Source organism: Bos taurus, chromosome 29 (genome assembly GCF_002263795.3).
Source record: "Bos taurus isolate L1 Dominette 01449 registration number 42190680 breed Hereford chromosome 29, ARS-UCD2.0, whole genome shotgun sequence".
Classification (NCBI taxonomy): domain Eukaryota; kingdom Metazoa; phylum Chordata; class Mammalia; order Artiodactyla; family Bovidae; genus Bos; species Bos taurus.
Window position 1 is genome coordinate 1,365,760 of NC_037356.1, and position 24,839 is coordinate 1,390,598.

Below are 24,839 nucleotides of genomic sequence, written 5' to 3' on the forward strand. Positions count from 1 at the left end.
CCCCTCTCTGCCATGTTTGAGATGGAAAAGTTAGAGAAACACTGCCTTAAAAAAATAGACATGCAGTGCAGTGCATGTAATTGGCTGGTACGATTATCTTTGGGAATTTTCCTGCAACGTCGTCTTAGTTTTCACCTGTCACAGAGTTGAGCTCTCATTACCAAAGTGATAAATCAGTGATGCTTACTTTCAGTACCTAGTATCTAAGAGTACCTAGTTGAATAGCAGATGAGGTTCAGGGAACCTGCAGGTTTGAATCAAGAATTGCCACTTAAGGAATGACAATACCTGGAAGAGCCTGTAACTTCACATGTGTTTCTTCCATTTCATTCTCATAAGAACCTGTTATTCATCAAGGTGAAAAAGGCTGTCAGGCTGTTTCTGTGACTTCTTCTGGGAATGAGATTGAAACATTTACCAGCCCTTCCTGGTCTCCATTCAGTGTTTTTTTTGACTGCAAGTCATTTTCTATGGATTGAAGTGGCATTTTCCCTAATGAAACAAAATATGAAATATCAGAGCATGCTGACCATAATAAGGTTGCATTGGTGTTCAGTCGCTAAGTCATGTCCAATATCAACCGTAAAACTTTGGTTTTAATTTGTGTGGTGTGTGCTGCTGTTACCTGTATTTCTTTCTGGGCATCTTAACCATTTCAAAAGTTACTGTTTCAGACCCTCTTACAGGACTTTCACATTCCTTTGCTTCTGCTTAGTTGTCTCCTTTGCCTTTTCTGTGGTTGAGTTTGCTTCAGGTCAACCAGTTAAAACAAATTGCTGTGCTTGAAGTTGCTGATCACTGTAAATTTAACTCTGACTTGTCTTCGAAGGAGGGTAGTGGGCCGTCGCGGTTCAGTGATGAGATCCATCAGCGGCTGGGCATCCGTCGCTTTGCCTGCCTCGTGACTACCCACTGTCTTTCCCCTGCCCCTGTGAGGTGCCTCCATTCCTGTACTTGCTTGGGTCACAGAACCTTGAGTCGTTGTGTTGTTTCACACTCCATTTCCAGTCTGCTGGTGAGTTGTGTTGGGACTCCCTTCAGAAGGCACTCAGTGCCCGGCTGCTCTTCAGCACACCTGCCCCCCCAGGGGCCAAGCCACCACGTCCCTCCTGAGTGATTCACTGGCATCTGCACCGCTTTCCTGGCCTTGGCCCTGGCCCCCCACAGCCAGCAGCCCAGCATTGCTCTTCTCAACACAGGCAGAGCCAGCCAGTGACTCCAGTCTTGCTTCAGTCACTTTCTCGCCTCCTGGAGTCTCTGGTCCAGTGTCACTTTCTCAGGAAGCTTCCTTGATTGATTTCTCTAAATTTGCGGCCTCTGTTTCCCTCATTTTTATTTTCTCTAAAGCATGTAGCATCATCTGACACATAGTATATTCATTCGTGGGTTGTCCATCTCCCATGTTCCTGTAAACTACCTACCATGTCTCCTGACATAGATGCTCAAAAAATATTTGAATGCTAGGAATTTTTATCCCTGTTTTAGATACAGTCATTGAAGGTGTAAGAGATTAAAGGCTCCTTGCCCAGACCCTACAAGTGCCAGGGTGGGAGTTAAAACCCAGACCTGAAGTTGCTATGTACACTCCTCTTTCTTGTTAAAATGGGCAGTAGTAGATAAGATTCAGAGTTGCCGCGCCAGGAGACAGGTTCTGCACAGAAAGCACTTGGCAGGAAGGCTCCTCATCCCGCTTATTGAGAGCCCTAGCTTTTCACATCTGTGTTATTCAGCAACCCACCCCAAGGTTCTTTTAGTGTTCTGGACTTTTATTTAGGAGTCGCTGACCCCGCTATTACCTATTTTACCCCACCCAATTTCCTATTTTCTTCTTTTTCTAGCCTTGATGAGAGAAGCGTGGGCGCGGGTTGGCGTCTGTCAGTGTCTGTCTATCTGTCTGCTCCTCCCGCGGGCCGTCGAGCTCCTGGCCCGAGGCCGTGGGCAGCGGGTCGCTGCAGCCTGGGGGGCTGTCTTGTGCGTTTGTGTCTGCACCCTCTGGAGACACCCATGTCAGCCGCACGTGCAGGCGGGTGTCAGGACTCCCAGCCTGTTTTCCGGGAGACCAGCCGGCCCCCTGCCCCTTTTAGCCGGCAGGCAGGAGCGGGATCATCACTGGCCCCTTGTGGCTAAATCTGAGGATTGAAAGTGAAGCAGGCTCCCCCGATGAGCCGCTTATGTTTCCCTGCACTCAGGGCGGCTTCCCTGGGTTCGTGGCTGGGAGCACGGAGCAGGTCGGCCTCCTGATGCTGCACGTTCGGATGACGCAGCCAGAAGAGCTGGTGAGGTCCCGCGCCCCCTGCACACACAACCTTTTTGGTGGTGGTGGGTTAGTCGCTCAGTTGTGTCTGACTCTTGGCTCATCGGTCCATGGGATTCTCCAGGCAAGAATTAGTGGAGTGGGCTGTCATTTCCTTCTCCAGGGGGTCTTCCTGACCCAGGGATCGACCTGGCGTCTCCTGCATTGCAGAGGGATTCTTTACCACCGAGCCACCAGGGAAGCCCACCCCCTCTTCTGTGCTGTTTGAAAGTGAAAATGAAGTTGCTCAGTCCTGTCCAACTCTTTGTGACCCCATGAACTGTAGCCTACCAGGCTCCTCCCTCCATGGGATTCTCCAGGCAAGAGTACTGGAGTGGGTTGCCATTTTCGTTCTCCAGGGGATCTTCTTTTGTTTGCTTTCCTGATTTGGAAAAGCCTGCAGCATTTTCTCCATGAGCACCTCACGCTCACTGCCTTTTCTGGAGACAGGAGGTCCAGGGGCTTTGAACCGGTGGACAGCATGGAGGTGGACGGCAGTCTCTGGCCATCACCCCGGGAGTGGTCTCCCCGGGGCTGCCCCCCATCCTGGTTTCTGTACTCCCGTCTGGTGTGGGGAAGAGGGCTGCAGCCCACAGCCCCTCCACATGGTCACCCGGACATGCTGCTCCTAGCAGGCGCCCCTCAAACGGCTGGGGACATCCCGGGGGCCTTTCCGGCTGCCTAACCCATGGTGAGTCCAAGCAGCAGGCAGTGTGTCTTTAAACCCAGGACAGCAGCCCAGCCTGCGGGGGGTGTGCAGGATACCGTCCAGGACTCGGGGCAGGTCGGGAACAGGCTTTACCCACTGCCAAGTGAGGCAGGCCATGGAAGGCCTGGCTCCTGCTCACCCTGCCCACTCTGCACAGCCTCCCTTGGGGGCTGACAGGCAGGAGCCCGTGTGGACCCTTGACCCTGTGCCCCGTCACTCTATGTGCTTCTAACGGATGGCCTGGCTGCCTGGAGGCAGCTGTGGGACTGGAGCAGGCAGAGGTGGGGCAGAATCCCAGATGCACTCTGACCTGGCTCTTTTCTGAACCTCAGTTCCCTTGTCTGCAAAGTGGGATATAGGTTTGTGTATTTGTAGAGGGATTTAGTGGGGCCTCCCAGGTGGCTCAGTGGTAAAGTATCCGACTGCAATGCAGGAGACCCAGGTTCGATCCCTGGGTAAGGAAGATCCCCTGGAGAAGGAAATGGCAGCCCACTCCAGTGTTCTTGCCTGGAGAATCTCATGGACAGAGGATACTGGCAGACTACAGTCCATGGGGTCTCAAAGAGTCAGACACAACTTAGCAACGGAGCATACATACATGAAGAGGGATTTAGTGCAGTAGTCCAACAGGAAGTGAGTCTTCAGGATGTGATAGGTGACGTTCTTAATTGTGGGGTGACTGAGAGGCACTGTGGGGTCATGCAAAGAGGATGCATGGACTTGGAATTAAGTCCAAGTTCAAATCCTCAGTCCATTCTTTAATTCACTGTTTAGTGATGATGCTTTTCGAATTGTGGTGCTAGAGAAGATTCTTTAGAGTCTCTTGGACTTCAAGGAGATCAAACCGGTCACTCCTAAAGTAAATCAACCCTGAATATTGATTGCAAGGACAGATCCCGAAGCTGAAGGTTCAATACTTTGGCCACCTGATGGAAAGAGCTGACTCACTGGGAAAGACCCTGATGCTGGGAACCATTGAGGGCAGGAGGAGAAGAGGGTGAGATGGCTGGATGACATCACCGACTCAATGGACATGAGTTTGAGCAAACTCTGGAGATGGTGAAGGACAGGAAAGCCTGGCATGTGCTGCAGTCTGTGGGATCACAAAGAGTCATAACTTAGTGACTGAACACACACACACACACACACACACACACACACACACACATTATGGGATTTACACTGAGATTGAGACCGTGTTGGTTAGTCTTTAATGTGGGCAAATCACCATACTTTCTGAATCTCAGTTTCTTCATATAAAATGGGAGTGACGATACCAGCCTTGTGTTGAGAATGAGATGAGCATTTCTAAGTGGCAGCTAGCTGCTTGGTTATTTTCTGCTATAACTTTTTCTCCTCTACTGAAGCATTTTCTGCTATAACTCTGTGGTTAGTATGTAAGATGACTGCTTGTATTAAACTCTTCCACCTTTGATGTTCAATCCAGAGATGCTTGTTTGAGCACCTGTTATGTGAGAGGCATCCTGCCAGCCTAGGGGAAGTGCATGGTCCTGTGGGAGCATCAGAGGCCCAGCTGCTTAGGTTGTGGCCACTGGTCAGTGCTGCAATAAAGGCATACACTGAGTGCTGAGCTGGTGCCAAGGAGGGAGTGCTGAAGGCTGGGCATAGGGTGTGACCATGGATGAGTCACCGAGAGGATGCCAGTGCACGGGGAAGAGCATGAGAATTACGCAGGGGGAGGGCACGTGACAGAGCTCCGGCGTGGGCATGACCATGGAGTGTGTGGGGTGTGTGCTCAGGTGTGTTGGTAGCTGTGGGTCACGTGAGGTGTGAGGAGGCTGGAGAGATCCACTGGGGCTGGACTGTGAGGGGTCTAAAGTCCTCGCCATTGTGAGTTAAGCCTGGATGTGGGAACTTCTCAGGGGCTGAACCTGGTGCTTATTTGCATGGGGCAGGTACAGGACTGTTCAGTTAAAGTGCCATGTGAGCCACTCATGGAATCTGACATTTTCGAGTAGCCCACATTAAGACACTAAGAAGAAAACAGGTGAAATAACTTTAATAATATACTGTATTGGACCTAGTATCTCCAAAATCTATCATTTCTTGTAATTAATATAGAAGATATTAATGAGACATTTTACATTCTTTCTTTTAGTACTGAGTCTTCAATCTCTGGTGTGTATTTCAAATATTTCAAACTACAGTACAGCTCAGTTTGAACTGCACCATGTCTCAGGGCTCGTAGCTAGCTTGCATGTGACTCTAGCTGCCATACTGGGCAGTGCAGGTCTAGCCTGTCTGGGATACGGGAGCTGGGCATGGTCTCCGTGATTCTGAACCTTCCCTCAGTTGCCATGCCAGCCTACTTCTCCCATTAAACCTCTGGGAAAACATGCCCAACAGCAGATTGGTGTCTGGTGGTTTTCAGCAGGGAAGAGAGAAAAACTGGGGGATTCTGTCATGCAGGTTCATTGCATGGTTCAAAACCAAAAAAGGGGCAGAATTCCCTGGTGTCTCCCTCTTCACCTGCATCTGCACTGCACAAACGTCCCTGGAGACTGAGTTACTCTGTACTAGTTTATCGAGCATCCAGTTTGGCCTGTTAATCAATACTTCCGTCTTTCTCTTTTTTTTTCAGTAACTCCACAAAACAGGTTTTCTTGTCCCATTTTACAGAGGAAAGCCCATGAGAGATTAAGTACATTGCCCAGGGTTGTTTAACTAGACAGGGCACAGCTGAGGCTCAAACCTGCTATCAAACCCATGTTCTAACTTCTGGTCCTGACTGTTTCCCTCATAAATTCTAAGGCTGTTATGCACATTATGATCTCTAAGTTGGAAGAAATATACATAAAGATTTTAATAAGCATGTGTATGCACACATGTGTACACACACACATGCACACTATGGCTATGGTTTTTCTGGTAGTCATGTATGGATGTGAAAGTTGGACTGTAAAGGAGGCTGAAGTCAAAGAACTGATGCTTTTGACTCTTGAGAGTCCCTTGGACAGCAAGATCAAACCAGTCAATCCTAAAGGAAATCAACCCTGAATATTCATTGGAAGGACTGATCCTGAAGCTCCAATACTTTGGCCACCTGATGCAAAGAGCCGACTCATTGGAAAAGACCCTGATGCTGGGAAAGATTGAGGGCAGGAGGAGAAGGGGGTGAGATGGTTGGATGATATCACTGACTCAATGGATATAAGTTTGAGCAAGTTCTGGGAGATGGTGAAGGACAGGGAGGCCTGCTGTGCTGAAGTCCATGGGGTCGCAGAGTCAGACACAACTTAGACACAACTTCAGTCTTAGTGACTGAACAAAAATATAGCAAAAAGACTGGAAAGCTTAGCAAAAAATCATAAAATGAGTCAAAACTAAAGGATGTGTTTCCTCCTCTTCTCTACTCTCCTCCTTTCTATCCACACACTGGGGACCAGTTGGAATGTTCCAGTGCTGACCAGTTGCTATGGGCCTGTTGGCGGGGGAGGGGCATTGGTGGAACTCCAGTGTTTGTGAAGTCTTCCATTTCCTTGGTAGGGGAACTTGAGACAGCGGGGTGGCCAGAGGGGAGCAGTCACAGTTGGGCTCTAAAGCTAGAACTCAGCTAGTGGCCTCGATCCGGCCTGGGCTGCTTGCTGGGAAAGAGCCAGACTGCACCTCCTGAGCTGCTGCTTCTACTTTCTCTCTGATGGAGGCTGGTGAGCAGTGATGTGGCCGCAAAGCAGGTAAAGGGCTGGGAAGGTCCATGGGGGAGGCACCAGAGGATGGTGAGGAGTCAGGCTTCAGGGTCAGACCGCTGTGGGTTTGACTTAGGACTCCGCCACTCCCTCATTTTGGTCTCCTCGTTTGTAAAACTGCAGCAATCGTTTTAGCCAGGGCTCCTTCATTAGAGGCCACAGTGACCCACTGGAAATAACTCAAGTTCAAAGAGATGTCTATGCTAGGATTCAGAAGCGTGTGTACACAGGTCAGCTCGGGAGCCTGTGACGAGCAGGCCCTTGCAGGCTGTGCTGGAGAGACAGCAGCGGACCCGCTCCCCAGCTCTCAGGAGCCCCCGCACCCCAGCTCATGTCTGCAGCGCAGCCTCCTCCGCCGTCTGCTGCTGCGCATGGCCTCAGGTTGCTTCCCCAGCACCCGCCCCTGCAGGGTTTTCCAGCTTCAGTGTCCATTCAGGTTTCTTAGTTTAGACTTCTGAAATAGAGGCGGATTGGCCCAACTTCCTTTCCGGGCAGAGCCACACATTTCAAAGGTTCTGGCAGGCCTGGAGGAGCCAGCCCAGGACTGGCTGGCTGGCCCCCCCGCCCCCCGCCCCCCGTCCAGGTGGCTGCGGCCAGAGTGGGTGAGCTGGTCCTCAGCCTGCCGGGGGCTGGGCATGGACACAGAGGACGCAGGGGGGTTGGCCGTGCCGGCTGGTGTTTCCCTTCTCGGCTTGACTTGTCCCTCTCCCCTGCCTCCTCTTCCCTCTCCCCTGCCTCCCAGCTCCTGAGAAGGGGAAAGCCTCTCATCCCCGCCAGGCCGTTCAGACCTGCCCCCTCCTGAACTGGTCATCTTTGTCTTGCCTCCCATTGGATCCCAACTCCTGCCTTTGCTTCTCTCAAAGGCGGAGCTGTCCTTCTATGCTCTCAGCCTTCTGAAGATACCCCTCCTTTTCTCCAGCCTTGAGGTTTTCTCCCTTCTGTGGGAACCCTCATACATCCTCCCGTTTCTCTCTGGGCCCCCCAGGGGCTTCCTGCGGAGCTTCAGACCAGCTGTCTGTCCAAGGAGCGGGCACAGTGCTGGGGTGTGAGTCTCTGGTCACAAGTCCTCACAGGACTGAGGAGTTTGTGATGGGGTGTTGATCAGCTGTGCACTGCAAACACTTTAGTTCAGCTGACATTTTTTTTATGGTGAAACTTTCTCGATGAAGGAGGCAATGTGTCATTTACAGTCGGGCACAGCTTCTGTCTGCTCAGGGACAGTGTGTGACCTCTCCTGTAATAGCCACAGCCTGGGTGCTCCCCTCCCGCCCCCTAAATGAAGTTCCTCGCGGCAGCTTCCCGAGTCACCAGGTCCAGAGGCTCCTGCTTTACAGCATGCTCTTCTCGAGTCTTGGTCCCCAGGGCTCCACAGTCTTTTCTTCACTTGCCTCTTATCCACAGGCTCCCCTGCCCCCCAAACTCCCCACTCCCACAGACACACACACAGACACACACACGCGCGCGCACACACACACACACAGACACATACACACGCACACATGCACACATTCCCTGTGCTCTCTTGTCAGATGCTTGGGCCAGGCCCTCTTCTGCATCTGCCTTGTCCTTGCTGACTCATGTCCTCAATCGCTGGTGACTTCCAATACAGACCGTCAGCCCAGACCAGACTCTAGACTCATGTCCTCCTCAGTTCCTGAGTGTCTTCATGCTGATATCTGACGAGCCTCCTCATGTGTGGATAGGTGCAAGCAGAGCACTGATGGCCTTTCTCAAATCTAGCCCCATTTCCCGTGATTCCCCTTTACCTCAACAAGGGTGATCAGCATCCATCCTTGAGCAGATGCTCAAGCTCCAAACCCGAGGTCTTGCCCATGACTCTCTTTCCCTCTTGTGTCATGTCTGTCATTAGGTCCTGTTTGTTGTATCAAACGTGTCTTCCTTGGTGGCTCAGATGGTAAAGAACCTGCCTGCAATGCAGGAGACCCAGGTTTGATCCCTGGGTCGGGAAGATCCCTTGAAGAAGGGAATGGATACCCACTCCAGTATTTTTGCCTGGAGAATTCCATGGACAGTGGAGCCTGGGGGCTACAGTCCATGGGGTTGCAAAGAGCTGGACACTTCTGAGCAACTTTCACTTTTACCCTCGTCTTTATCACTACTGGTTGTCCCCACCATGTCTGAGCCACCCTTGTCCCTCCCTGGCCAGCGCTAAGCATCTTCCTCTTCATCCCCCTATACCCAAGTCTCCACGGACCAGCCTGAAGAGCTTTTGAAAGCCTGCGCCTCCCCGTGTGCAGCCCTCATGCTGCTCTGAGAGTGAAGCCTGACTCCTAGCTGTGGTCCAGCAGCCCCTGGGTGGCCTGGCCTTGGTGCCATCTCCACGTCCCCTCCTGTCACCCTTTGGGCTCTGTCCACTCGCTCTGCCTGCCGCCCTTCCCCAGGCTTTGTCCCACTGGACTCTTCCTCCTCCCCTCGGATGTCAGCTCAGAGGCGTTTCCCCTCCCTCCCCACCGCCCCCTCTTCGGCCGAAGGAGCGCTCGGGGCTGTGTTTCAGGCCCATGGCAGGGAGGCCACCACTGAGTCTGTGTTTGTCCTCTAAGTCCTGGCCAGACCTGCACTGTCCCCAGGAATGAGGCTTTTTTAAGCCTTGGGGAACTTCTGACACTGAGGCTTTGTGAAGCCGCAAACCATTCAGCCAGCAAGGGATCTGTCCTGAGTTTGAACCCAGGTTAGCCTGCCAGTTCTCTGAAAGATTTGAAAAGGAGGGTTTGTAAAAGGAGAGTTTGTAAAGCCAGGGGCTCCTACACCTGTCAGGTCCTAAAAAGTAGTGGCCTGTTGGTAGAGGGCTTCTAGTCTCTTACCACTCCTCTTGTCCCAGACCCCAGTATCTTTTGTATTATCCATGGTCAGGCAGAGTTTCACAAAGTGCAAGAGGGCTGATGTTACTGTAGCCAGATGACATGATGCCAGCCAACAGCAAACAGTAAATGTTCCGGGCAGCCCCATTTAGGCAAACGTGTGATTTCCATCAGGCTTTGGAAAATAGCCATTATTCCTTTCTTAAGAAAGGTGTCCTTTCCCAGCTGGGAACTCACATTCCATGTCCTGCCACTTCACACATTCCTTTAGGTGTAGATGTCATCTTCCTCACCAGGATGGTGACAGGACCCCGGCTGCCCTGGGTGAAAACTGAGAACACGGCACTGTGGTGCAAAAGCCTCTGTTAGAGGAGTACTGGTGCCCGCTGCTCCTCTGCCTCTGAAAGGGCCTGACTCCTACCAGGGCCTGGGAGGTTTTGGTGGGCGTTTGTCTCTTTTATTTCCCTGCCCAGTACTCACCCTCCGCTCCTTCACTGTGATCACAGAACATTCGCCTGGCTTGTGGAGGTTGGATGGCTGGGCTGCGGGTGTACTGGGCTTCCCGCTGTCTGGTCATGCACATGTGGTGACACAGGAAAGCTGGGCCCTGGGGGGGTCCTCCGGAGCAGTGACAGCGGCCTGTCTGGTCTGCCTCACCCCCCACCCCGCCCGGCTCCAGGCGGCGGCCAGGCTGCACTCCAGCCTGAGGCCGCCTTGAGACCCGAGGTGTCAGTGGGCTCCCAGGATGGCCGCTGGCTCCGGAGTGCTCAGTTGTGTCCGATTCTGCAATCCCACGGACTGCAGCCCGCCAGGCTCCTCAGTCCATGGGATTTCCCAGACAAGAATACTGGAGTGGGCTGCCATTTCCTCCTCCAGGGGATCTTCCTGACCCAGGGATCGAATCCCTGTCTCCTGCATTGCAGGCGGGTTCTTTACCACTGAGCCACCAGGGAAGCCCCTTGTCATACTGTTTCCTTGATCCCGTGCGGTGCCCAAGGCCACGGCCTAAACTTCTCAATTTAAGTCGGCCACAGCCTGTTTCTGTTGCTTTAAACTCGGGATGGGACTTGCACGGAGTTACGCCCTGGTTTCCTTCCTTTCCTGGCCCCCGGCAGCACCGCTGCACCCTCGGAGCGCCTCCTCGCAGCACAGACTTTACAGACGTTCGATGAGTGGGCGGCGGGGCCCTGGGCTCAGCCGGTCTCCCGTTATGTCTGTGCCAGCTCTCCACTCCACCTGCAGCCCAGGGTGCACCCCTGGCGCATGCTCTCTGTGCGCACAGGCTGAGGGTGCCACACCTTCCTCAGCCCCGCAAGCCAGAGCCTGGCACGTAGGAGGTGTGGGTGGGCGGGTGAGGGAACCCACGGAGAGCCAGAGGCAGCGGTGCCCGGGCTCTCTGCAGCCCCATTGAGGCGGCCCTGGTCGGGGAAGCCGTGGGCGGTCTGGCGCTGGGCTTGGCTGGGGAGATGGTGGGTTTAGAATGAGGTAAGTACGTGGAGCCTTGGGCGGGAGAAGGGTGCCCCGCACCCGCTGAGTGGAGGTGGCAGTCAGCGCTGTCTTCATACCACGAAAGCACTGGTGTCCATCTGTGCCCGGCCCGGCCGGCCGCCATGGGGCTGAGAAGCCCTGTCTCACTGCCCAGGAAATCCCTGGCCTGTCCCCACTGCCCGCTGCCCGGAGGCATGGCCAGGCCTCTTCTGTCCTTCCCCCTGGGCCTCGACTTGCAGATCCTCCTCCTGGTTTAGCGTTTGCCTTTCACTCTGGACTCCTTTTCCCTTTGCCTCCGTTGGTTCTTGACCGTGGTTCTCTCTCAGGAGATCCGGCGCCTTGACCTGAGGGGTGTGGCCCTCCCGTCGGAACCGGCTCCAGACGCGCCCTCCTAGCAGCCCAGGAAGATGCGGCAGCTCAAGGGGAAGCCCAAGAAGGAGACGTCCCGGGACAAGAAGGAGCGGAAGCAGGCCATGCAGGAGGCGCGGCGGCAGATCACCACGGTGGTGCTGCCCACGCTGGCCGTGGTGGTGCTGCTCATCGTGGTGTTCGTGTACGTGGCCACGCGCCCTGCCAGCACCGAGTGAGGGCGCAGACGAGTGGCTTCCGTGCGCAGGGTTTCCTGAGCTCTGAGCAGGGGCCCCCTGTGTTCTCTGGTCTGTGACTTGATTAAAGTTTCTCCACTTTTCTCGGGAAGGGAATAGGGAACGTTTTATCACTGAATGTGCCATACACCTTACGGTCCACTTCATGTGCCTTTCAGACTTCAAAGCCGTGTGTGTGTGTGTGTGTGTGTGTGTGGGTGTGGGTGTGGGTGTGGTGTGTGGTGTGTGGTGTGTGTTTCTCTCCTCTAATCAATATGTCGACAGCTTCACCTGGTGAGAGGAGGAATCTCTGGGTCACGGATCAGTTGGGATCAGTGCTTCTTACCCCATCCCTGTCGCTTTGAACATGACTCTTTCCTACACGTGTTCACGATTTCCGAAGGGACTGTAATTCTTCTCTGTGCTTCATGTGATTTGAAATATATGTCGACTCAAAAGTGAAATATTTATTTTTTGAATAAAGGAGGTAATAGCCTTAAACTGGACGTTTGTCTTGTTTTGCCAGGAGGTGGTCTTTGCTCTTCGGGGACCACAAGAAGGTGTTGTCTGTCTGTGGGGGTGCTCCTCCTGGCTAGGCAGCGTCTCTCTGGCCTCCAGTCCCCTGGGCTTTGTCCACCTTGCCCTTCATTCCCCACTGTGAATCACTTTCAATAAAATCATGCTATTTGACTGGCTCATTTTAAGACTGAGAGAATCTCAAGAGGGCCAGAAAGGAGGCATTAATCGGTCTTTACAGTGAACTAAGAGTTGTCCACAAGCGCTTTAGACACCGGTGAGCAAAGAGCACCCCAGACCTGGACGTGGAGGTCCAGCTCAGGCTTTGTTCTGTCCTTCAGAAGGACCGGCAGGCACAGTCCAGTTGAGTTTTGGGTGCAGGCTGGAAGGGCTGCTTCATTGTATTCCACGGGCATCGTCTGCCACCCTGCCTGCTGGATGCAGCAGGCCCCTTTCTAAAGTCAGATGCGTGGCAGCTGTTCCAGGGGTGTCTGTTCCACGATCACTGCTGACTGGGGGAGGTTTGTGGGGAAAGGAGCACTTGTTTAATCTCGCGGGCTGCGTGACTCGCTCCCTGACTGTGAAGGCGTGTTCTGGCGACATGCAGCCTCTTGGAGCGAGTCTCTCAGAAGACTAAGCAGCTGCTGGAAGGAAGGGCTCCAGCTGAAGCTCTGTGTGCCTCAGAGGGAGACCTGTGTCAGGGCCCTGGAAAAAGAGTTGCTGAAGTCTTTATCAAGTGCAGAGGCTGCTGGCATCAAGTTCCTCTTAGGTTTCCCTTTTCCTCCCCTTTTCTGGTTGTCAAGGGAGCCTCGGAGCTTGTTGGTCTGGGGACACTAGGAGGCAGTCGCCCCCAGGACACTCACTGGGGCAGGAGTCAGGGGCAGGGCCTCCCCCATGGCGGCCTCAGGCCAGGGCCTGCCAGGCTCCACGCCCACCCAGAGTGGTCCTACAAAGCCCATGGAGGGCAGCCCGTCTGCTCCCAAAGGAAGCCAGGCTGTGCTGGGTCCTTGCCTGCCGCTCAGAGCTGGGGACGTCCCAACCCCTGGAGCTCGGTCTTCCCGTCTGTAAGAGGCAGTCCAGGCACTCTCTGGCAAGGGGCCTCTGGAGGAAACAAGGGTTTAGAGCCAGCCAGGGTCTTTATGTTGGCTTTGCCACCAGAACCCCTCTGAGTCCACTTCCTCCTGTAAAAGTGGAGCTTATCTAGCCTCATAGGATTGCTGAGGGAGGAATCAACTGAAATAGTGTATTTGTGATACCAAGTCTTAACGCCTGGGACCCAGTAGTTACTTGTAGTAATTGACAGCATTTGACATGTATATGTGTAATGCGGGTCACATATATGTGCACATGTTATTTTCCATGTATTCACTGATTTCTCATACAGCCCTAGTAGGTAGGCACTGTTAGTGATTGATTTCACAGATGAGGAAACTGAGGTGCTGGTTTGATCCCTGGTTGGGAAAGTAAGCTCACACACTCCTCGGGGCCCAAAAAACAAAACATAAAACAGAAGCAATATTGTGACAAACTCAATAAAGACAAACATGGTCCACATAAAGTCCAGGCAATATGGCTCCAAAGTCTATCCTCTTCATTGTGAAGATATAGTGTGTGTGTGTGTGTGTGTGTGTGTGTGTGCTTAGTTGCTCAGTTGTGTTCAACTCTGCAACCCCATGGACTGTAGTCCACCAGGCTCCTCTGTCCATGGGATTCTCCAGGTAAGAATACTGGAGTGGGTTGCCGTTTCCTCCTCCAGGGGATCTTCCCGATCCAAGGATTGAACCCACGTCTTTTGCGTCTCTCACATTGGCAGGCGGATTCTTTACTACTGCATCACCGGGGGAGCCCTGTGAAGATCTATTACCTCTTAATAAACACCAATTTCGTCCTCTCCACTCTCCCAGCCTAAAGCTTTCCTGCCCCAAACGTGTGGACAGTCTTAATGCCATATTTGGACCAACAGGCTGTTGTGATGCAGCTTTATCCACTGAGTGTCTGATACCTGCTCAATCTCTCACCCTCATGGTGATGGAAGAGAAAACCTGTTCCACAGGCTCCTCGTGAAAGCGTCTTAGTGCTCGTGCTTAGGACATTCCTGGGGTGATGTGAGAAGAGTGTGAGGCTTCAGAAGCGAGGACTGAGTCCTCCCCTACCCACTTGCTACCAGGTTACCTCAGTCGTCCATGACGTGAGCTGCAGCTGCCCACTGCATCAGGCAGGGTCATGTTACTACTGATGCAGAGGGTGTTGAGGGGATGCGTGGGAACGGAAAGGGGCATGACACTGGGCCTCAGACAGTAGATGCTCAGTAAACAGCCCTTTCCTTCCTTCTTGTCAGTGTGCTCAAACCCCAGGGGATGCCTGGAGGCCAGCCTCCCGGGCACCACACGTCACCCTGGCAACAGAGCCTCCAGGTACTTCTGGCTCTTCCGTTCACCCACTGCTTCCTTCTTTACTGTCCGTCCGGAGGCCTGGTGGACTGGTCCTGGGTTCTCAGTGGAGGCACTTACCAGGTGGGCTTGGTGAAAGTGGGCTGAGAATGGACTTCTGGAAGTGAACACAGCTTTGATGTGAGCCCTGTCCTGGCAGGAATGAAACGCCAATTTACTCGGGACTTGCTGGGTGGAACTGAACAGTTCTCAGGGTAAACGGTACTCTCCTGTGGAGGCACTGGGTAATGATTTGAGACACAGCTTCTTAAATATGCCCAGTTATTCAACAGCTTCGAAGCCAAGTTGAATGGTTTATTAGGAGTTTCACAGAAAGTCGTGCTGTGGTTCTTCAGCAGGGTCTGGGGCTCTTGTTTTCGGAATCCTCATTTCTGAGCCTAAGGTTTCTCGAAGAGCAAATTCCAAAGGAGGAATCAGGTTAGAAACAGGAATAGAGGCCATTGTTAGGGACTTCCCTGGTGGTCCAGTGGTTAAGATTCCTTGCTTCCAGTGCAGGGGCCTTGGATTTGGTCCCTTTTCGGGGAACTAAGATCCCACATGCCACGTGGTGCAGCCAAAATAAACCCCCAAAGACCACTGTCGTTGGTTTGAAAGGTGTTACTGGATGTGTTTTAAGAAAGTTGTACCAAGATGTGTCTGTGTATCTGCTGGTTCTAAAGTCGCCCCTTTAATTCCTGCCCGGTTGGTTCAAAGATAGAGCGGCACTTGCCGTCTTCCCTCCTGCATCCTTCATGAGCCATCAGGAAGGAAACAGGAGGCGAGACTCATCTGTAAGATGGAGATGGTTTTTAACACCTGCTTCAGGGTTGTTTAGGACGGTGAAAGAGATGGTTGTTGTCGTCCTTTCCCCGAAAGGATCTTAACATCATTATTTACTTGCTAGAGGCAGAGAAAGAAGGATATCTCTTGAAATTATGGCTCTTAGATTTCATTTTGGAAGTCTGCCATCACATACACGTGTGTGGATGTATGTGTTTGTGTGTGTGCATGAGTATGTTTATCTTTTATAGCTGCATATTAAAAATGCCCCCAATGCTTAGTCACCTGAAGATGTTTGTTTTGCTTCTTTTTTTTTAGATTTTTTTAATGCGGACCATTTTGAAAGTCTGTATCGAATTTGTTACAATATTGCTTCTGTTTTTTGTGTTTTGGACATTTTGGCTGTGAGGTCTGTGGGGTCTCAGCTCCCCGACCAGGGATCGAACCCCACCACTGCCGCCCCCCGGCCCCCAGCCCCGCCGGCACTGGAAGGCAGAGTCACAACCTTAGGACTTCCAGGGAAGTCCCTATCTGCTTTACTTTGAATACTTTTTTTTAGGAACCAAGTTTAATTCTATGTTCTCTACAGTATTTGCCACAGACTTGCTTAAACATTAAAAACGAGATATAGAATCTTTGGATCAAGGAAATAGATGAGTAGCTTCCTCCGATCCTTCCGGAATATCTGTACTAGGTTGCGTAGGCGCTGGCGCGTACTCTGAAGTCCTGTCCCACCTGCTCCATGCTTCAAAGACCAGGGAGGCACAGTTGTGAACCTGTGTCCTGCCTCACACTCTGTTAGGCCTCTTTGTGTCTTGCAGTAGCCAGGCTATCCTCTGTTGTTCTGAGTATTTGCTCATTACTCTACAAGGCAAATGTTTCTGACTTCAGTGTATTCCAGCTGGGTCATCCGTATTATCTCCCCAGCTGCCAGGTCTGTGGAAAGGAGCCAGTCTTTTCAAAAAGCTTTTAATCTCCTGAGCTGTTGAGTAATAACTTCAGGAAGGTAGACCAGAGGGAACTTGGGCGCTCAGTGATGCCATGGTTAAGGGTCTATGCTTCCTTTGCTCACTTCCCCATTGTATAGAAGGCTGTCTGTCTTTGAACCCTCCCAGGAAGGAAACCTCTCCAGCCTGTGACTGTTCCTTTTCTGATTGGAACAAAGCACAGCTAGCTACATGGATCACAGCCACTCTTTCAGAGAGCACAGTGAGCTTTCTGGGGTTAGGCCCAACTCCCAAGGCATCACCTTCTTTGGACTGGAACAAATTAAGAAGTCCATGATGAGCTCCTCCTGCAAGGCCCTCCACCTGGAGTTACGTCTACCTCTAACTGTATTACAGCTTCCTTGAAGGTCTTACCACCTAGTTCCTTCACCTAGATTCTCCAGAGACATTGCAATGCCCTGCCAGGTTTGGTTTTCAAAGATGTAGTAATATCCACAAAAGACATATTTAAAGCCAAAGTATATTAAAGACCGACAAGTAAAAAGATGGAAAAAATACATGTCAACAGATTGAACAAAAGCCATGGTGGTAATTTTAACATTAGCAAAACAGTTACAAGATCATATGCTGTAAGGGGCAAAGAGTGTCATATATTATTAGTAACAAATGGTATTATGATCATGGATATGTATGTTGCTGCCCATATAGCATCAAAATATATAAAGCAAGTGACTACAATCGACTAGAAAGAGATCAACAGTTTTAGTTGGAGATTTTAAGTGGATAGATAAAAAGCTGAAGAAACAAAGATACAGATTTGAATTACAATATTAACAAACTTAATCTAGTAGATAAATATAGAGCTTTTCATCCGAGAGAGAATAAACAGTTTTTAAGAGCACGCATGGGACAGAAATAAGAATTAGCTTAAAAATTTTCAAATTCAATGAAAAAGAGACTCAGAAATTCAAGAATTATAACAATTTAAAGCAAGATTAAACACAAAGAAGACCACACTTAGACATCTCAAGCTCAGATTTGTAAATAAGGTAGCTGTTGAAAGGTAAGAGAGTATAAAATTTTTTTTGAATGATCATAGCACATATATAAACAAAGGAAACAGTCATATATAGGAAGTTATTTTAAAACATCAGTGGAAAGACCACGTGTCATGTAAAATATGATGAAGAAAGCAAGACCCAACAGCTGTCATGTCTGTAAATGTAAATGGTCTTTAATGATACACTTAAAGAAAAAGACTCGAACTGGATTGTAAGGAAAATCCAAGTATATGCTATATAAAAAAAGATACACCTTGAAGTGATTCAGAACACCTGATGGGCAAAAAGTATGATGTATCAATGATACACGTGGAAATAATGCCATTCAAGGAGTGCTGAGAAGAACATTTACAGCTTTAAATACTTATATCTATAATCATGAAAAAATGACATTGTCAGAGAAACAAAACGGAGGCAGTGTTTACAACCTCACTGTTCCAGGTGTATGGTAGCGAAAACCTAAGAGAAAGGACACATGGTGATGAAGTGTATAATTGACAATGAAGATACAAAATTATAGACATGTATAAAATCACATCTTCCTCATCAAAAATTACAGGAACTACAAAGGGTGGTAGAAGCCTTTAGTATTAATAAGTGGAGAATGGTGAATTAGTTCACCATTTTCAGCTCATGACAGGGCAAGTAAATAAAAAATAAGGATTAGAAGACCCAAACCACACAAGTAAAGTAAAAGTAAAGCGTCATATCTGACTCTTTGTGACCCCGTGGACTGTAGCCAGCAGGCTCCTCTGTCCATGGGATTTTCCAGGCAAGAGTACTGGAGTGGGTTGCCATTTCCTTCTCCAAGGGATCTTCCCGACCCAGGGATCGAATCCTGGTCTCCAGCATTGCAGACAGACGCTTTACCATCTGAGCCACCAGGGAAGCCCAAACCACGTAATAAAATATAAATAAATCTGACTTATATCAAATTCTGTCTCTAAAAACAGAGGCTGCCTTTTCAAGTTCCAGAAACATTTACAAAATTTATGTATGTTTGTCTGCTTCCTGTAAATGATGAGCTCTGAAATGAGAAGGTGACCAGTAAACAGTTCTGAACAAATGGAAGAACAGAGTGCACAAGAGGGAAAAATATAAACGGTCGATAAGGCCACGAGGGGAAAGGCGTATCTTTATAAACAGAGGTATTCCTGTTCAAATAATAAAAGAATACTGTTTTACCTGTCAAACTGGCAAAACACAAAAGATAACATGCTCTAAATCCTTGCTTTGTATATATAAATGCATACCCAGATACTGTGTCAACTCTGCGAAATGTCAAGCAGAACAGATAACACGGATGGTTCTTCCCTGTTCCTGATCCTCTCATGCAAGTATCCAAGGTGAGCCCTGCCCCCGTGGAGACGTACTGGCTGCATTAGGTCCGGTTCTCACTGTCCCTTTCCTTCATCAGGGGGCCCCAGGCAGGACGGCGTGTTCCCCCGTAGGCTCACAGCTGCGGGTGTGTGTGCTTAGCTGCTGTCGTGTCTGACTCTTTGTGACCCCATGGGCTGTAGCCCACCCGTTTCCTCTGTCCATGGGATTCTCCAGGCAAGAACACTGGAGCAGGTTGCCATTTTCTATTGCAGGGGATCTTCCCAACCCTGGGACTGAACCTGAGTCTCCTGTGTCTCCTGCACTGCAGGTGGATTCTTTGCCTGCTGAGCCACTGGGGAAGCCCAGGCCCTCCGCTGGGGACCACCCGTATCTGAAGAGCCCCCAGGAACTCCCTGCTGAGCTGCCCTCGCCCAGCACGTGGAGTCTGGAGCTCTGCCCCAAGGGAGTGTGTCCCCTGTGCTGGCATTTAGCCTAGTACTGACATGTCAGGCTGCTACATGGAACTCAGAGCACATTTTCACAAAGCAATAAAGGTGCGTATTTGACGGTCAGATTTCCAGACCACCCCACAAAAAAACTATTTGAATTTCAGAAACTTAGAGCCAAAAGACCCATCTATAGAAATTACTGGTTCAATCTCCTGCCTCCTCCTGGAACACCCTGATCCATTCTGATGAAGTATCTACGATTAGGAGAGCGTACAGCTGGGGAGGATGGGACTCCAATCCTGGGATAATATTGACAAAACAAAAAGCAGGAGAAAAAGGATTTTGAAGAAGATACTACATCCAAATACTTCCTCCTTCAAGTTAGGCTTAGGATTTGACTTCCCGCCTTCTAGCCTAACCATCTTCGGTGAAGAGAACTAATCTCAGCTATATCTAGAATGATCATTTGAGTCCATGTTCTTGACATAACTATGGGGCTGGAGGCCAAGAATGATGACAAACCAAGACAGCAATTAACACACACACACACACACACACACACACAGAGTGATGACAAACCCAGATGTCATGTTAAACCCTTCCTGCCATTTTAATTCCTCATGTGTTGGCAGATGATGATGATTTAAATGAAGACCTCTGGTTACTGATGGTGAGTCAAACACATGCTCTCTCCTGATGTTAAGACAACAGTGAAGGAAAAAAAGAACTTCATCCCAGGATGAAGACAAAGTGAGCAGCTTTTCCCCTCTGCTATATCTAGCACCCAGAACATGTCAAGAAAGGTCATAACCTTAAGATGGAAAAGTAAAGTGTCTTATCCACGTAATTTAATAGACCTGGGAGAAAAGACCTAAGGACACGAATGTTGTCAAAGGGTGATCAACTTGGGATTAACCTTCAGTAGAGCCCTTGGTCGGTAAGCTCCACGAAGCCTCACCCATGAACACAGAGCTTTCTAGCACCCTACCCTGAAATGCAATCAGCTAAGGATTGCAATGCATTTTTTTCCCCAGCTGTGCCTCATGACTTGAGGAAATCTTAGCTCCCTGACCAGGGATTGAACCTGGGCCACAGCAGTGAAAGCACCGAGTCCCAACCACTGGACTGTCAGGGAATTCCCCACAATACAATTTTTTTAAAGAGAGGCCAATATAAATAATTACAGTGTGATACAAAGGAAACTGAGACCACAGTGAATGAACAATGATTATTGGAGCAAAGATTTTCTAATAGGAATGTGAATATAGATACTTTGTGCATGCATGCATGCTCAATTGCGTCTGACTCTTTGGAACCCCATGGGCTGTATGTAGCCTGCCAGGCTCCTCTTTCTATGGAATTTTCCCAGGAACCCTGCTGGAGTGGGTTGTCATTTCCTCCTCTAGGGGATCTTCCCAACCCAGGGATAGAACTTCTGTCTCCTACATTGGCAGGCTGGTTCTTTACCACTGAGCTACCTGGGAAGCCCTCACAGATGCTTTAATGGTGTTAATTGTGTGTGTGTGCCGCACAGTGGACAAAACTGAGATTGAAATGGAAAGACTGAGAAAGTGAACCCCAGTCTATGCAATTCAAACAAAACTCCTGTTTAAAGAATGATCATATTTACATGACCCACACCAGCGTTGAATAAAACACACTCTTGTGTCCATGATGCAGTGAAAATCCAGGAGGTAGGAAAACAGGGGCAGCATATACCTGGAGAAGGTGAACGCGTGATACTGATATGAAAGCAATGATAAGAGAAAGAGGATTTTGAAGATTCTAAAACCAGAGGGGTTACATATTTGCTGCTCTTATCCCCTTCAGGTTAGCTTTGGGAATGGACACTTGCCATCTAGAAAAGCACTGCCGTAATTATAAGAGCTAATGAAGACACATTTTAAGACCTCTAATTGTGTCCAGATCTGTCTGCAGTTTTAACATCTAAGATGCCACTGAATGAACGTGTAGTGTTTCTTGTTGTTTGCATTTAGCTGTATGAACTACAACAGCCTGTGGGCCAAATTCAGCCTACCACCTGTTTTTGAACAGATGGACAGCTAAGAATAGCTACTTTTTAAAAATTGAGCCTTTTATTTTGAGATTATGTCAGATCCAATGCAGTTGTGAGCAGTAATGCAGAGCAATCCTGTGTTCCCTCTACCTCACCCTCCCTGGGATTGACTTCAGACCCGGAGAACAAGGACCTAGCTCAACTGGGATACTGACATTGCCATGGTCCAGATGCAGAACAGAGACCAAAGGATGCTCTGTCCCCTTTTAGCGACTCCCACTTCCCTCTCGCCCTCACTGCCTCCACTGTCCCATAGCAACCGCTAACCGGGTCTCCATTTCTATGATCCTGTCACATCTATTTGTTATTTTTTTATATAACAAAAATGTAGCCATTTGTGGTTAACTTTTCTGCTCAGCATAATTCTTTGGAGTGTCCTCCAGGTTGTGTTTGAATCAATTGTTGGCTCGTTTTTTAATTGCTGAGTGGTTATTTCATGATATAGATGTACCCTGCACCCGCTCTCCCATTTTAAATTATTCACATGTTGAAGGACATCTGTGTTGTTTCCAGTTTGGGGCTGTTATAGATAAGGCTGCTATGCACATTCGTGTATAGCTCTTTGTGTGAGAATATAAGTCCTTCTCTGGGATAAACACCAAAGAGTGCAATTGCTGGATCATATGGTGGCTGCCAAACTCTTCTCCAGAGTCGCAGTCCCACTTTATATTCCTACCAGCAATGTGATCCAGTTTCTGTGTGTTCTTGCCAGCATTTTGTGTCATCGCTGTTTTAAAATTCTACCTATTCTGATAGATCTGTAGTGATATCTTATTGTGATTTTAATTTGCATTTCCCTAATGACTAATCAAATTCAGACTGAAATTGAAGAAAGTAGGGAAAACCACTAGACCATTCAGGTATGACCTAAATGAAATCCCTTATGATTATACATGGAAGTGAGAAATAGATTTAAGGGCCTAGATCTGATAGATAGAGTGCCTGATGAACTATGGTCGGAGGTTCGTGACATTGTACAGGAGACAGGGATCAAGACCATCCCCATGGAAAAGAAATGCAAAAAAGCAAAATGGCTGTCTGGGGAGGCATTACAAATAGCTGTGAAAAGAAGAGAAGCGAAAAGCATAGGAGAAAAGGAAAGATATACGCATCTGAATGCAGAGTTCCAAAGAATAGCAAGGAGAGATAAGAAAGCCTTCCTCAGTGATCAATGCAAAGAAATAGAGGAAAACAATAGAATGGGAAAGACTAGAGATCTCTTCAAGAAAATTAGAGATACCAAGGGAACATTTCATGCAAAGATGGGCTCAATAAGGGACAGAAATGGTACGGACCTAACAGAAGCAGAAGATATTAAGAAGAGGTGGCAGGAATACACAGAAGAACTGTACAAAAAAGATCTTCATGACCAAAATAATCATGATGGTGTGATCACTCACCTAGAGCCAGACATCCTGGAATGTGAAGTCAAGTGGGCCTTAGAAAGCATTACTAGGAACAAAGCTAGTGGAGGTGATGGAATTCCAGTTGAGCTATTTCAAATCCTGAAAGATGATGCTGTGAAAGTGCTGCACTCAATATGCCAGCAAATTTGGAAAACTCAGCAGAGGCCACAGGACTGGAAAAGGTCAGTTTTCATTCCAATCCCAAAGAAAGGCAATGCCAAAGAATGCTCAGACTACCGCACAATTGCACTCATCTCACACGCTAGTAAAGTAATGCTCAAAATTCTCCAAGCCAGGCTTCAGCAACACGTGAACCGTGAACTTCCAGATGTTCAAGCTGGTTTTAGAAAAGGCAGAGGAACCAGAGATCAAATTGCCAACGTCGGCTGGATCATCGAAAAAGCAAGAGAGTTCCAGAAAAACATCTATTTCTGCTTTATTGACTATGCCAAAGCCTTTGACTGTGTGGATCACAATAAACTGTGGAAAATTCTGAAAGAGATGGGCATACCAGACCACCTGACCTGCCTCTTGAGAAACCTATATGCAGGTCAGGAAGCAACAGTTAGAACTGGACATGGAACAACAGACTGGTTCCAAATAGGAAAAGGAGTACGTCAAGGCTGTATATTGTCACCCTGCTTATTTAACTTATATGCAGAGTACATCATGAGAAACACTGGGCTGGAAGAAGCACAAGCTGGAATCAAGATTGCTGGGAGAAATATCAATAACCTCAGATACGCAGATGACACCACCCTTATGGCAGAAAGTGAAGAGGAACTAAAAAGCCTCTTGATGAAAGTGAAAGTGGAGAGTGTAAAAGTTGGCTTAAAGCTCAACATTCAGAAAAGGAAGATCATGGCATCTGGTCCCATCACTTCATGGGAAATAGATGGGGAAACAGTGGAAACAGTGTCAGACTTTATTTTTTTGGGCTCCAAAATCACTGTAGATGGTGACTGCAGCCATGAAATTAAAAGACGCTTACCCCTTGGGAGAAAAGTTATGACCAACCTAGATAGCATATTGAAAAGCAGAGACATTACTTTGCTAACAAAGGTCCATCTAGTCAAGGCTATGGTTTTTCCAGATGGCTGGATGGCATCACTGACTCAATGGATGTGAGTCTGAGTGAACTCGGGGAGTTGGTGATGGACAGGGAAGCCTGGCACGCTGCGATTCATGGGGTCGCAAAGAGTCGGGCACGACTGAGCGACTGAACTGAACTGAACTAATGACTAATCATGTTGAACATATTTTTATATGTTTATTTGCAACCTGTATATTCCTTTCAGTGAATATGTCTTCATATCTTTTACTCATATTCTAATTGGATTGTTTATTTTTTAACCTATTTTTCTGTTGAGTTTTGAGTTATTTGTACACACTCCAGATGCTAGTTCTTCTCTGGATATGTGGTTTGCAAATATTTTCTCCTGGTGGGAACTTTTTTCATTCTCCTATAAGGGCCCTTGGGGCTTCACAGGTGGCTCAGCAGTTAGACCTGCCTCCCAAAGCAGGAGACTTGGGTTCAATCCCTGGATCGGGAAGATCTCTTAAAGAAGGACACGACAACCCACCCCAGTATTCTTGCCTGGGAAATCCTGTGGACAGAGGAGCCTGATGGGCTACAGTCCATGCGATCATAAAAGAGTCAGACACGACTTAGGGACTAAACAAAAACTAAGGGCCCTTAGCAGATCAAAAGTTTTTAATCTTTTATGACTTCTAATTAATCAGTTATCCCCTGCATGGAGCATTCTTTTCTTCACATCAAAGAACTCCTGGCCTAGCCCTAGGTCTAGGGTTTTTTCCCTCATAGATTTTCCCTATGTTTTTGTTCTAAAATGTTATAGCTTTATATTTAAGTCCATGCTCCACTTTTGTATAATTAATTTTATAATTTTTTAATTGCCCAAAATAATTATTGTATAAAGCCTGACAAATTCTCTTAGTCTTCCTTCACCCAAGAATATCTTGACTTCATTTTCTGAAGGACCTTTTCACTGTGTATGAGATTCTTGGTTAACAGTTCTTTTCTTTCAGCTCTCAAAAATACTGTGCCATTTACTTCTGGTCTCCATGGTTTCTGATTAGACATTCGCTTTAATTAAGATTGTTTTCTCATTACAGTTGTTTTCTATTGCTGCTTTCAAGACTTTTTTGTTTTCAGTTTTCAGATGTTTGTAATACAGGCTTTCCCCATTATCTAAAAGTAGAGAGTTCCTATGAAACATTTTGTATGTTGAAA

General features: G+C 48.7%; 1 protein-coding gene across 8 annotated transcripts in view; it reads left to right on the forward strand.

Annotated features, from left to right (window-relative positions):
• SMCO4 (single-pass membrane protein with coiled-coil domains 4) overlaps positions 1 to 12,101 on the forward strand; it is a 75,280-nt gene extending 63,179 nt beyond the window's left edge. For 7 of the 8 annotated variants that reach the window (XM_024987288.2, XM_024987302.2, XM_059883012.1 and 4 more), the window contains one exon: positions 11,343 to 12,101. In XM_024987288.2, coding sequence (XP_024843056.1) covers positions 11,343 to 11,364 — 22 coding nt within the window. In that variant the 3' untranslated portion in view covers positions 11,365 to 12,101. Of the gene's footprint in view, positions 1 to 6,525; positions 6,671 to 11,342 lie in introns of those variants that run through there. The other variant, NM_001302668.1, reaches the window with a different exon arrangement.
• The last annotated feature ends 12,738 nt before the right edge of the window (positions 12,102 to 24,839 follow it).